Genomic DNA, 12,072 nt, shown 5'->3' with positions numbered 1-12,072 from the left:
ATATGGGTTGATCAATGAAGTTGGAAAGGGTAAACAACATATGGTTTCAACTACACACGAAACACACCATACACATGCATATGCACAGCCTATTTGGAACACATCAAATGGTCGGTTAGTTAAACTGATTCAAATTTGGGTTCCAAAAGGACTAATCCATTCTAGACCCAAGTAGCCATGGGTACCAAGAGTTATTCTGAAACGTACTAATGTTTTTTTTCTAGAGAAATATATACGTGGACTTTTTTTTTTTTTTTTTGAAGAATGCTAAGTAAAACTAGCAATTTAAAAATCAGCAAATCTTTAGGACATAAAATAACCTCCTAAACAAAAAAAAATATTCATAGTTGTCATCTCAAATAATAAAAACAAATTCCCAGCAATTTACCATTTGACATCTCCATCACATTCTAAAATAGTCTTTCACTTAAAAACAATATTTTCAAAAACTTAAAAATTCATAAAATCAAATTTATTTAATATGGAAATGCTAGAATGGCTCGGATAAGTGCCTTCCACCATGAACCACCCATCCTCGTCAGCCAACGCCAACTCAGTTATCCTCACCTGCATCGACGGAAACTAGTGAGCTTAGAGGCCCAACAAGTTCTTTTGGAAATAACAAGTATCATATAATAAAGCGAGACATGCATAAAACATTTTTTTCCTCAGATTTTAACATATAAAAATACATTTTGTTTTTCACCTTATATTTTTTTATAAACCAACAAAACAGTCAAATGATTAACATTTTTCCTTAAAACATTCTCAACCTCATATCCTCAAATTAAAATCCTCTAAAAAAATTTTATGAAGTGTGGCTCAAAATTTCCTCCAGTCAACAGCCATGTTCGCTAGATTAAGCATACAAAGGTCCAGATATGGCAGAGCAGCACCGATCCAAAGATCAACACCCAAAAGCTCAAATGGTGGCAAAGTAGCACCGACCCGAAAACCGACAACCAGAGCCCCGCCCGTAATCAGTAATAACTTCACCACAAGTCACAAAATCAATAAAATAGACAAAATGATTGCAAGTGCATGTCCAGAAAAATTTTATTTCACTGATTTTCTTGGAAAAAAAAACCTCATACACATTAATTTTATTTGTAGCTAAAATATTTTCTTCACACCCATGGTTGCCCTTTAAAAAATCTCTAAAAACATTTCCATAACAAGTGTGGCCACAAGTTGTCGGATCAGAAAGAATTCTTTTTGTTCAATTCAAAATCAAAGATTTAAGTTTGAAAATTGTTCCCAACTTTCCAGCCTACTGTACATCCCTTCAAAAATATGTAAATTTTTTTTTCTAAAAAAAACAAATCCACACACACATTTATCCATTTAAAGTGACTGTTTCCAAATACAATCCGGAAGAAAAAAATTTGAAAATAAAACGATTGCATAACACCTATGCACACCAAGTGCCCAACCGTGTTCGAGAAATCCAATAAAACAACTTGAAAGTGTGTATATATGCTACAGAGGGACTAGTCATACACACACACACACACATATAATACTCGTATAGAATCTGCAAATGTACAACATACAAATTAGAACATAAAAATAGTCACTTTGGAAACCCGTAAATCACATCGATCTTTAAGCAAAAACATGAATCAATAAAAGAATAAAAGACATCTTCTCCTCAAACTTCTCTCTTCTCTCTCGAGGATTCGCACTGGTCTCTCCTCGAAAGTCAAGTCTGGCGCAAAATGCAATGGTTCATAGTTCAGTACATGTGAAGGGTTTGACATGTACTTACGGAGCATGGATACATGAAAAATGTTATGCACTGCTGATAAGTATGGCGGCAGTGCCACTTTGTAGGCTAAAGCCCCCAACTCGCTCTAAAACTTCGAATGGTCCAATAAATCTCGGGCTCAATTTTCATTTCCTGTGAAATCTTATCACACCCTTCATAGGCACCACTTTCAGGAATACATGGTCCCCGAATGCGAATTCTAACTCTTTATAATGTTTATCTGCACAACTTTTCTGGCAGCATCGTGAAATTTTCATCCTGTCTCGAATTTTGGTAATAACCTCCACTATCTGTCTCACCATTTCGGGGCCTAACACAGCTCGTTCGCCTACATCGTCCCAATGGATGGGAGTTCTACACTTCCGTCCATATAATGCCTCATAGAAAACCATCTTAATCGAGGCCTAATAACTGTTAATGTAGGTGAACTCTACTAGTGACAACTTTGTGTCCCAGCTCCTCGAGAAATCTATCATAGATGCTTGTAATAGATCCTATATTGTCTGTGTCACTCTTTCAGACTGTCCATCTGTCTGTGGATGAAAATCTGTGCTAAAAGCCAATTTAGTTCCCATTTATAGGTGTAAACTCTTCCAAAACATAAACGTAAACCGAGGATCCCTATCAGACACAATGGAAACAGGAATATCGTGTAATCGAACTATCTCTTTGATATATAACTCAGCATACTTGCTTATATTTTAAGTCGTCTTCACTAGCAAGAAATGGGCAGACTTAGTGAGATGATCAAATCTAACCCAAAAAGAGTTAAACCCATGCAAAGTCCTCACAAACCCTACCACAAGTCCATGGTGATGTTCTCCCACTTTCACTCGGGTATAGGGAGCGGTTTTAACATTCCAGCTGGTCTCTGATGCTCGTCTTTCACTTGCTGACATGTGAGGCACTCGGAGACAAATCTAGCAATGTCTCGTTTCATCGCTGACCACCAATACAACTGTTGTAAATCATTATACATTTTTGTACTCCCCGGATGTACGGAGTACGAAGATGTGCGAGCTTTTGTCATGATATTTTGTCGAAGTGAGTCGACTGCTAGGACCCAAATTCGACCCCGCAATCGAACTATTCCATCCTCAACATTATATAAACTCAGTTCTCTTTCCTCATCATGTTGTCTCCACATCGACAACTTCTCATCAGTCAACTACCATTCTCGAATTTTATCTTTCAAGGTAGGCTGAATAGTCAGTTTTTCCAGCCTAATAGCAAACTCTCCAGTCATCATTTCCAAATTAAACCATTGTATCTCGGTTAATGTTGCAGTCATAATCCGTAACCAACTCCAACCAACGTCGTTGCCTCATATTTAATTCTTTCTATGTAAAGATATACTTTAAACTCTTGTGATCCATAAAAATCTCACATTTCTTTCCATACAGGTGATGCCTCCAAATCTTGAGAGCTAACACAACTTCAATGAGTTCTAAATCATGTGTAGGGTAGTTTCTTTCATGATTCTTCAACTGCATAGAAGCATAAGGGTTCACCCTACCATTCTGCATTAGCACTGCGCCCAAACCTAATTTCGAAGCATCAGTATACAGAACATAAATTCCTTGCCCATATGGCATTGCTAACACTGGAGCCTCCATAAGGGGCTGCTTCTGCCCGTCGAAACCTTTATGAAAATTGGGACTCCACTTATACTTCACCACTTTCTTGGTTAGAGAAGTCAATTGGGACTCCACTCATACTTCACCACTTTCTTGGCTACCTCGGCCTCTCCCAACCATTATCTGTTAACATAGAATCCAAAATCCACTCTAGGACCGACAAACATTAAGAATCTTAGAAGAAGGGTTGCTGTCTACAAATTCTTCCTGTCACGATGTCAATGCGCCGCCACTGCTTCTGGATTGGAGGTTGCATGTTGGTGTCATGATCTGTTTTATCTAAGATATTAATTTAGTGAGAAGGGAAAAAAGTTGAAAAGCACACAAACATTCCCACAACAATCAGCTAGTAAATCACAGAACTTTAAGGAAGAACAAGAAATTTATATATATTCTTATCGGAAATTCAGTTAATTCTCTTCTTCAAACCATATAAGCATCTCTGATTAATCAAATAGCAAAATCTACATTTCTTATTTATTTTTTCTCCTAACAATTGCCATGTGATTTATCTTTTTGCTCTATTCTAATATGGTTCACCATTTTGCATGGTTTTGAGGATCAGTTTTTGGCCATGTTATAGAGGCAGACACTATATGGTGGCTTTCAAGGTAGAATCAACGAACCAACTGATACATGTTATGACTTTTGGTGAGTTTCCATAATTTTTTTTGTTTGTTTGTTTGATTGCTTTGTTCTCGATAACTTTTACCATACAATTTGTCTCTTCAGGGTTAGAGGAGTTCTAAGGATCGTAGGAGCAGATAAGTTTATTAATGAAAATGCATTACGATACTTTTTATTAACATGTCAATCTGAGGTGCTTCCAGATCTCCTCTTGTCAATTATATTTGTTCTCTCTACATTAGACTGTTGGTCTAGTTCTAATGTGCTTGATGATGATCTTATGGATTTGTTTCAACTTAATTTTCTTAAGAATCACACTTATCACATTTGGTAACATAGGATGGTTAGAACATATAAAATGTTTCAGTAGCTCTCAATTCTTTATTGTTAACGATAAAACAGAAGAGAAATTGTTCAAACTTCTCCACGCACTTTAGATTTCATGTTCTATAGTTTGTTTTTAGCGGAAAAATTAACTCTCTGTAGTGGTTTCAGCAAATTCCCTAGGTTGCAGCCGGATCTGTACCATTTTTATTATAGATTTTGTGCATTTAGTCTGCTAAAGGAATCTTGGCATCAACTCCTTGTGTGTTGAATTGGGTATTGTTGGATCTCGGTTTTCTCATGCCCAAACGCAGCGGAAGTTTTAAAATTTTTAGATCTTGACATTCAAGATATATTTGGACACTCGTATGGTTTTATAATCAAACATTCATAGGATGTTAGAATTATACCTTTAGTGAATTAAATCACTTGGCTCCAACTAATCCGGTATAGGCGGATATAGCTCTTGATGAATTCCCTACGAACTTTTTTCGAGAATTCCTTCCTTCATTCCTTCTATCAAGTCCACGGCTGGAATATTTGTTCCTCTTCCAAATAGCACTACAATATTTGAAAGAAGTTTTGCGTAGAGATTAATTAAAACGAGAGGCGGCTCAAACCCTAAATTCACTTTAGGGGTGGCCGATTTTTGGAGAAAAGTTGAATGTGATTTTCGAAAATCACAATGGGATGTAGGCTAGGGTTATGGCTTGCTTATTCCTATTTATAATTAAGACATGACCTTATATTTATAATTAACATTAATGAGCTTGATTAATTAATTGGGCTAGTCCAACTAGTTTAATTAATTAATCAAAGTCATTAAGAACTTTAATTATTTAGTATATTGGACTTGTACTCCTACAAACCTATTAAACACACTTCCCACTATATTTAATTTATTATTTAATAAACTCAACTTTTGAGCTTAATAAATTAAATCCTTTATAAATTCAACATTTGAATTTAATATTTAAATTATAAATTCAACTCATTGAATTTATCACCTCCAAAATTTAATATTTAATAAACTCAACTTTTGAGTTTAATAAATTAAATTCTCAAATTTTATAAATTCAACTCCTTGAATTTATTTTTCTCAAAATTTAATTATCATAAATTCAACTCCTTGAATTTACTATATCATAATATATATTCAACTTCTTGAATTTATTCTCTCAACGGGAACAAATGATCCAGTGCTTGTGTGACCCTCAATGGTTCAAGGATACAGCTAGTCGTGTATTCACAACTCTTTGTGATTCAGGACATAATCATTTATTCGGGCTTACCCTAATTTGTCTCATTCTATGTATCAACAATTGATCATGAGAATGTCAGAAATAATATTTCTGATTAAACCCATCGAATCATGGTAAGAGCGTCTAGTAGTATCGTCTCATGATTCCTTAGGTATCACTGATAGTGTCTGCAAGAACCAGTCGATTATGATTAACGTACAGTACGGTCACTTCATCTCATACATCCCGATCGAATCTGCAACCATTGGTTCAACGAGGGTTGCATAATACTTCGATAACTATGTGACACATATAAATAGTGGCATCGCATGTACTATTGGAGAACTCCTTCTCCAACGTATATCTCTTACTCTGGCCAGAGATTCCATGCACTATTATTTCATCAGATCACATAGGATATCCATACCCATAGGTGAGCGATGAATTCCCGACTACAATGAATTGGCTCCTATATGTGTCGTAACTGTACCCAATCTCGCCACCTGATGACTCTCCTGGAGCCGGTAAACGAGTCAAAGCACAACCCTAACATATAAAGCCTCAGTGTTGTCCCGGTCGTAAGGACTAATGGTGTACAATCATAACCACGAACTTATTCACTCGATGAATGATAACCACTTGGAAAGTTCGAGGGAGGGTTGTTCGGTATAATCATCATATGACTACCCATCTGCATGTTTGGACATCTATATGCCTTACCAAGAAACACGGTACGCAACATCACAGATGCTAGTCTCGAGCTCAAGCGACCTTTATCCATGTTTTAGGCGGCTGAATCGACTAGAAATGAATTTAGATCATACAGTGTTTACAAATGAGTTTCAACATAGAATTATGATTCATTTGTATTAAAGTATAATCAAGATCTGTATCTATGTTGTTCACATGGGTATACAGATAAAGAAATAACAAACCATGAAATAATGAATTATATTAAAATAAAGATTGTTTATTACAACTGAGTTGATAAAATCCCTAGCCAACTGTTGACTTGCAGAACATTTACTCTAACAGATATGTCAGATATTGCTGCAGTTCGACTCTGTGATTATGGATGTTTTGCATAATGAGATACTTTTTTCCCTCCCAATTTAGTCTTAGCTATCGATGCCATTCTGGTTTTGGTGTATCGATTTTATTTTCTTCCTTCAATTTGCCAAAGTCTCAAGTCTTTAATTAGGCATAAAGTGGTTATCATCACATCTTAACTTTTGTTGAGGTCCAATCCCTTTAAATCCTCGTGATGAAATGACACGTCGTTCCAACGAAAAGGAGAGCACCACAGTACATTTCCTCGTAATTTGGGAATATTATATTAAATATTAAGGAGAGCACCACAGCACATTTCCTTTTGATTTGGGAATATGATATTAAATATCCAATAACCCATGTGACCGTCAATATAAATTAAATGAGTAAATCTTTTTTAACACGATCTCATAAATTTATATAATAAAAACAAATTGTCTCGACACATATCTATAACTTAAAATAATATATTTAACATAAAAATCATATTTTTCATGGGTTTTATCGAATAAGATATCTAATTTACTAAATTAACTTGTTAGATCGTGGTGTTTTTATGAAATTTAAAATATTTAGAACTCAATTTTTACAAATAGGCTTTTTTTTCTAATTTTTTTAAAAAAATTAAGTAATCGAAATATCTTTTATTTTATCTAAGGAGTTGGAACACTAGGTTTTTTCACGAAAGATCCAAATAAGAGATCCGTTTCACAAAATACGACCCGTGAAACCGTCTCAAACAAGTTTTTGTCAATANATCCGTTTCACAAAATACGACCCGTGAAACCGTCTCACACAATTTTTTGTCGTTGGAACGCTAGGTTTTCCCTGTGCCTAGTAATTCACAAACTCACATTTTGGTATGTGTCGTTTTGTTGTATGAATAAATTTTATAATATTATGTATGGGCGTTCACAGGTCCTGCAAAATAAATAGACAGACACACATGCGATGCCAAAGATGATGCGACAACCAAATGATTGTTTAAAGAAGGGACACTATCGGTTCGATCACGGGCAACCATCTTCCTTCTTCTTTGTGCAGAAAAGGGCAATATCGTCTCTTTTGAAATATATTAAATTTTAATATTAATTTATGATTGAAACAATTTTCACTAGCCTAAATCATTATTATTATTTTTTTATTTCAAATATTTTATTATCGATTTGGTCCCACGAATCCATCTTTCTTGGATCTTGCCAACACAAGTAATGAGAACATATTATATTATATAATAAATCTGATTTTGTGACTGCTTTTTGGTTTACATATTGCATGGGATATCATAATGAGAGGTTTTGCTTAGTTTCGTTTTCGACTTACAAAATGTTAAAGTTCAAATATTTTAGTACATATTTCTATTTATTTCCATCACATTCATTTCAATACATGAAATGTTCATTTATATAAACTAGTGTACTGACGTACGTGTTGCGGATCAAAATGTAGTTGTAAGAAATAGTAGAAAAAAAAAAGGGAAAAAAAGATCAAAGTATGAACTGAAGTTACAACTTGATACTTAAAAAACAAAGACTCTATCAGCTAACTTACATATGCTTATATTAAATTTTTAACATTTTATTAATATATAATTATTAAAACAGATACATGAAAAATTAGTTACTCAAAAAATCTCAAACTTAATAATACGAAATATAGATAAAACGGTTCCGTTTTACTAAAATGATATAATTAGTAATAATGATATAACTTCAAAATTTTAAACAATATAACATCTAAAAAGAGCTCTTTACACTTATACAAAATGCATCTACACATTCCTACTCTTTAATAATAAAGTAGCAAAGCCAATTGCCTTTCTTCTTCTTCTTCTTCTTCCTAGCTGTCCCATTTATTACATGGCTCAAGTAGTCTCTTGAATACATTTCCTCCCACGTTATTACCACATTACATTTACTAATAAAATGAAAAGAAAAAGTGAAAGAACTAAAAAGTTTAATAGGACACAGAAATTTCTAAGATCCGATCACTTGTTTTAAAAAAAAGGTGGATCATGGCTGTGCCAAAATTACAGCTAAAGAAAACAATGTAACTCAAAGTTATTTAAATCGTACAACAATCAAAACTTCACGTCCCAAATAAGATTTTTATCTTGCTAGAATCTCAGTGTTTGCACCAATTTCTAACTCATTAGAATCGAACATACGAAATCTGGTGTTGCAACTCTGATCGAAGGCTTGAACAGGTGAAGAAGCCAGAGTAAGTAACAAGAAAAGCATAAAGAGTAGAATGGACCCAAAAATTTGGTCATTATGAACTTAAATCTTCGTGTTAATATTCATATTTCCAAAATTTATATACATAATTTGAATTTTTTTTTTTAATCCAAACTAACAACTAGCCCTGCTTGCTGTTGTTGTGTCTGCCCATTTCTTGCTTATCTTGATCAATATGCTTGCTAATATCTTCTTCTTGGCCATTAGCAACAATTATAGTGATGAATGATCCATTTTCCTCGTCTTTGTGGCATATCGATGATGAACTAACAGACTGGTGATCTTTTCGTAGCACACCCTTTTCGATTTCTTCCAACAATTTGCCTCTACGAACCAGTTTTTCCTCGGCATCCCTCAAGAACTTGAACTTGGGAGGTGGAGAAGACCTCAACTTGTTGAACGCTGCATCACTTTTCGACTCGAAGAATGGCCCAAAATTTTGCTTATCGTAACTGTTTGATGGGGTCAAAGGAGGGGTGAAGTAGGGTGAAGAGGCAACAGGGGTCAAGAATGGGGTCTCCAAGATGTGAAGGAAATCGCCCAAACTCGCTCTACTTGTGGAATTCTTGCTGTTCCTGATGATCCCATCTTCTGATTCCAAATCTTCTTTCGTTTCTTCTGCGATTGTGAAGAGAAATCTCGGTGGGCCAGAGAAATTCTCCAAGCTTCCTTCACCAAAAGGGGTGAACCCCACGAAATCTTTGCTTGGATTTGCTTGTGGCTCGTGCACAAGAATGGAAGAAGAGCACAATTCTTGAGTTGCCTTGATCCAACAGCAAAGCATGTAGGAGTAGTTTTTTCTTGGTGGGATTTGGTCACCGTTTCCATTGGTTTTCTCGCAAATCCTCCTCTTTTTCCACCATAGGAGATAGTAGAGCTCCCCCGCTAAAGCAACTAAAAGACACCCAAAAACCAGGCTCAAACCAAGCCCCACTCCACTCAAGGATTTCATCTTCGGATAAAATGAAACTCTTACAGCATTTCTTGAAAAAAGAAAAGAACTGAACTTTTGGAAAAGGGAAGAGAAAATTTTAGTTGGAACTTGTTCTGCATCACCCCCTTTTCTTGAAATCTTGAATCCAAGCCAAAACTTGAGGAGTAAAATCTTCTGAGGTGGAATCAAGAACCACTGATTTGCAGCTTTTAACAATGGCTGAAAAAGCAAGAAAGTGTCACCAAAAGAGAGAGAATTATCAACTTCATGAATCATAAACAAGAATGACTTATTTGTGAACGGCCTGCCTGATAGGACCTCGGTATCTTTTGTCAGCCGCAGACCACTGAATTCTTAAAACTATTCTCCAAAAGTACCACCTCAAAAATTTGTTTTAAGAAAAAATTTGAATAATATTGGAAAATCCAAAGCGTGTATATATATATATAAAATAAATTTAATGTTTGTTAAGTAACTTGCTTAAAAGTTATGAAACCGAGAATGGTTTAATGGTTATAAAATTGTTACTGTGGCATTTGTCTAGTTATGGTTTGAAAAGTCGCATCACGTGGGATTCGTTGGAAAGGAAAGGCAAGTTTCAATGCACATGTTCTCTTTTTACATGCCTTTTATTTATTTATTTATTTATATTGAAAGGAAACGTGATTTGTGTAACATACAAATTTATTTTTTAAATTATTTTTTTATAAGATTTTGTATAAAAATTTTGTCTTTTTAGATTATTAAGTTTAAATTTGAGATTTGATCTTTAATATTTAAAAGAATTTGTTTCTTAATGAAAAGCTGATTTTCTTTTCTTGTAGGAATCTATTTAAAGAATTCTATCCAGATCAACAGAAGTCTATATATATTGAAGAATAATTGATGCGAGAGTATAGACGAGAGAAAAGCGAGACAAGAAATACATGAAAGAATTTTCAAAAGAACTCGCAAAGACGAATCATAATAATTATATTGTATTGCCGTTGAGCATTGAAAACATATGAAGGAACACTTGTGAAAGTATTGATTTAACATTTCATTTCGTTGCTCTAGTTTTCAAAACATTGTTTTGCATTCCTTGTGAAACGTTTACTACTCGTTTTTCTTTAAAATATACTAGATTTTTTTTCCCTAAGAATTCGGCCGAAAGTATACCGAAATATATTTTAAAGTACTTTGGACCATTTAAAATAAACTAACCAACCATAAGCTAACATTATTTCAAAAATAAACTTAACTCTAACATCCTCTCAAAAGTATCATAAGTAATAAAGTCTTTAAAGTAACTTAAATCTTAAACATATTTTATTTGTGGAAAACTAGCGATGGTCATCGGGTTGTGTGCACATTCAGTCCAGCTAATTTAACCATCAAGTCCTCCATCAATATCGTGCTCATCTGCATCGATAACACCTAGTGAGTCTATTGACTCAGCAAACTTTAACTATGATAACAAGTAATTCATATACATTCATATGCAACAGTGAAAATACTTTTAGGAAAATAGATTTTCATAAACATGCATAGTTTAAATATTTTTCTTTCATCATATACTTTTTATTTTTCATCATACACGTATATGTTTTCCTTTTTATTGAATTCAGATCCTCAATTGTGACTTTCGTATTAGTTGTAGGTCGATGGATCCATCTACGTATTATCACGGTACCGGACGACATGGACATCAGCGACACTCTCACCCGTCAACTGAGCATTGGCCTTACATATTATCGTATCATCGTATTAGTCACAATCAATTCACCTCCAACTTTTCATATTTCCATCACTTATAAAAATTCATGCATATATAAATCATTTTTCTTTTAAACCAAGCATGCAACATGTTTTTAACATTAATGTTTCATCATAAAATTCCATAAATATTTGAAATAAACATTTTAATAGTTATTACAGCATTCAGGACATTGTCATGATATCTAAAAATTTTCAGGTGTAAAATGACAGTTTTGCCCCTGAAACCCTACATTTTCCAATTTATCTTTATGTCTTAAAATGACGACCCAAATCTATAAAAACTTAACATAACACCTTAAAATTCACCGATAAATATTTCTTAGGCGTAAACTTAAGCTTCTCAACTAATTTCTCAGTTCGTTTTTAAACTTAAACGTACATCTCAGTTTTGACTTATATTGACTCAAAACTTAACCAAAGCTTATTAACACCTAACAATACCATAAACAACCCAAATCAAGCCAATTAAGACCCTCGATCATGCTAGGTCAGATAC

At 34.2% G+C, this 12,072-nt stretch overlaps 1 protein-coding gene and 1 long non-coding RNA gene across 3 annotated transcripts; one reads left to right on the top strand and one right to left on the bottom strand.

The window, feature by feature from the left end:
• The first annotated feature begins 3,633 nt into the window (after positions 1-3,633).
• On the top strand, positions 3,634-4,247 carry LOC140989797 (uncharacterized). The gene is made up of 3 exons (XR_012177574.1): positions 3,634-3,661; positions 3,989-4,056; positions 4,138-4,247. It is a non-coding gene; the product is annotated as an uncharacterized lncRNA (long non-coding RNA).
• A 4,263-nt stretch (positions 4,248-8,510) lies between these two features.
• Positions 8,511-10,251, bottom strand: LOC140990235 (uncharacterized). 2 transcript variants are annotated; one of them, XM_073459837.1, is made up of 2 exons: positions 10,137-10,251; positions 8,511-10,037 (listed from the first exon to the last, which is right to left on the bottom strand). In XM_073459837.1, the coding sequence occupies exon 2, from the start codon at positions 9,834-9,836 to the stop codon at positions 9,006-9,008; it is 831 nt and encodes a 276-aa protein (XP_073315938.1). In that variant the 5' UTR covers positions 9,837-10,037; positions 10,137-10,251; the 3' UTR covers positions 8,511-9,005. The 2 variants fall into 2 exon arrangements, with proteins under 2 accessions (XP_073315938.1, XP_073315937.1); XM_073459836.1 differs by having other exon boundaries at positions 8,511-10,227.
• Positions 10,252-12,072: the final 1,821 nt, after the last annotated feature.

The sequence above is a fragment of the Primulina huaijiensis genome, chromosome 12 (assembly GCF_012295235.1).
Source record: "Primulina huaijiensis isolate GDHJ02 chromosome 12, ASM1229523v2, whole genome shotgun sequence".
NCBI lineage: Eukaryota > Viridiplantae > Streptophyta > Magnoliopsida > Lamiales > Gesneriaceae > Primulina > Primulina huaijiensis.
Note: the sequence above shows the minus strand (reverse complement) of the source record. Positions and strands in the feature narration are given on the sequence as shown.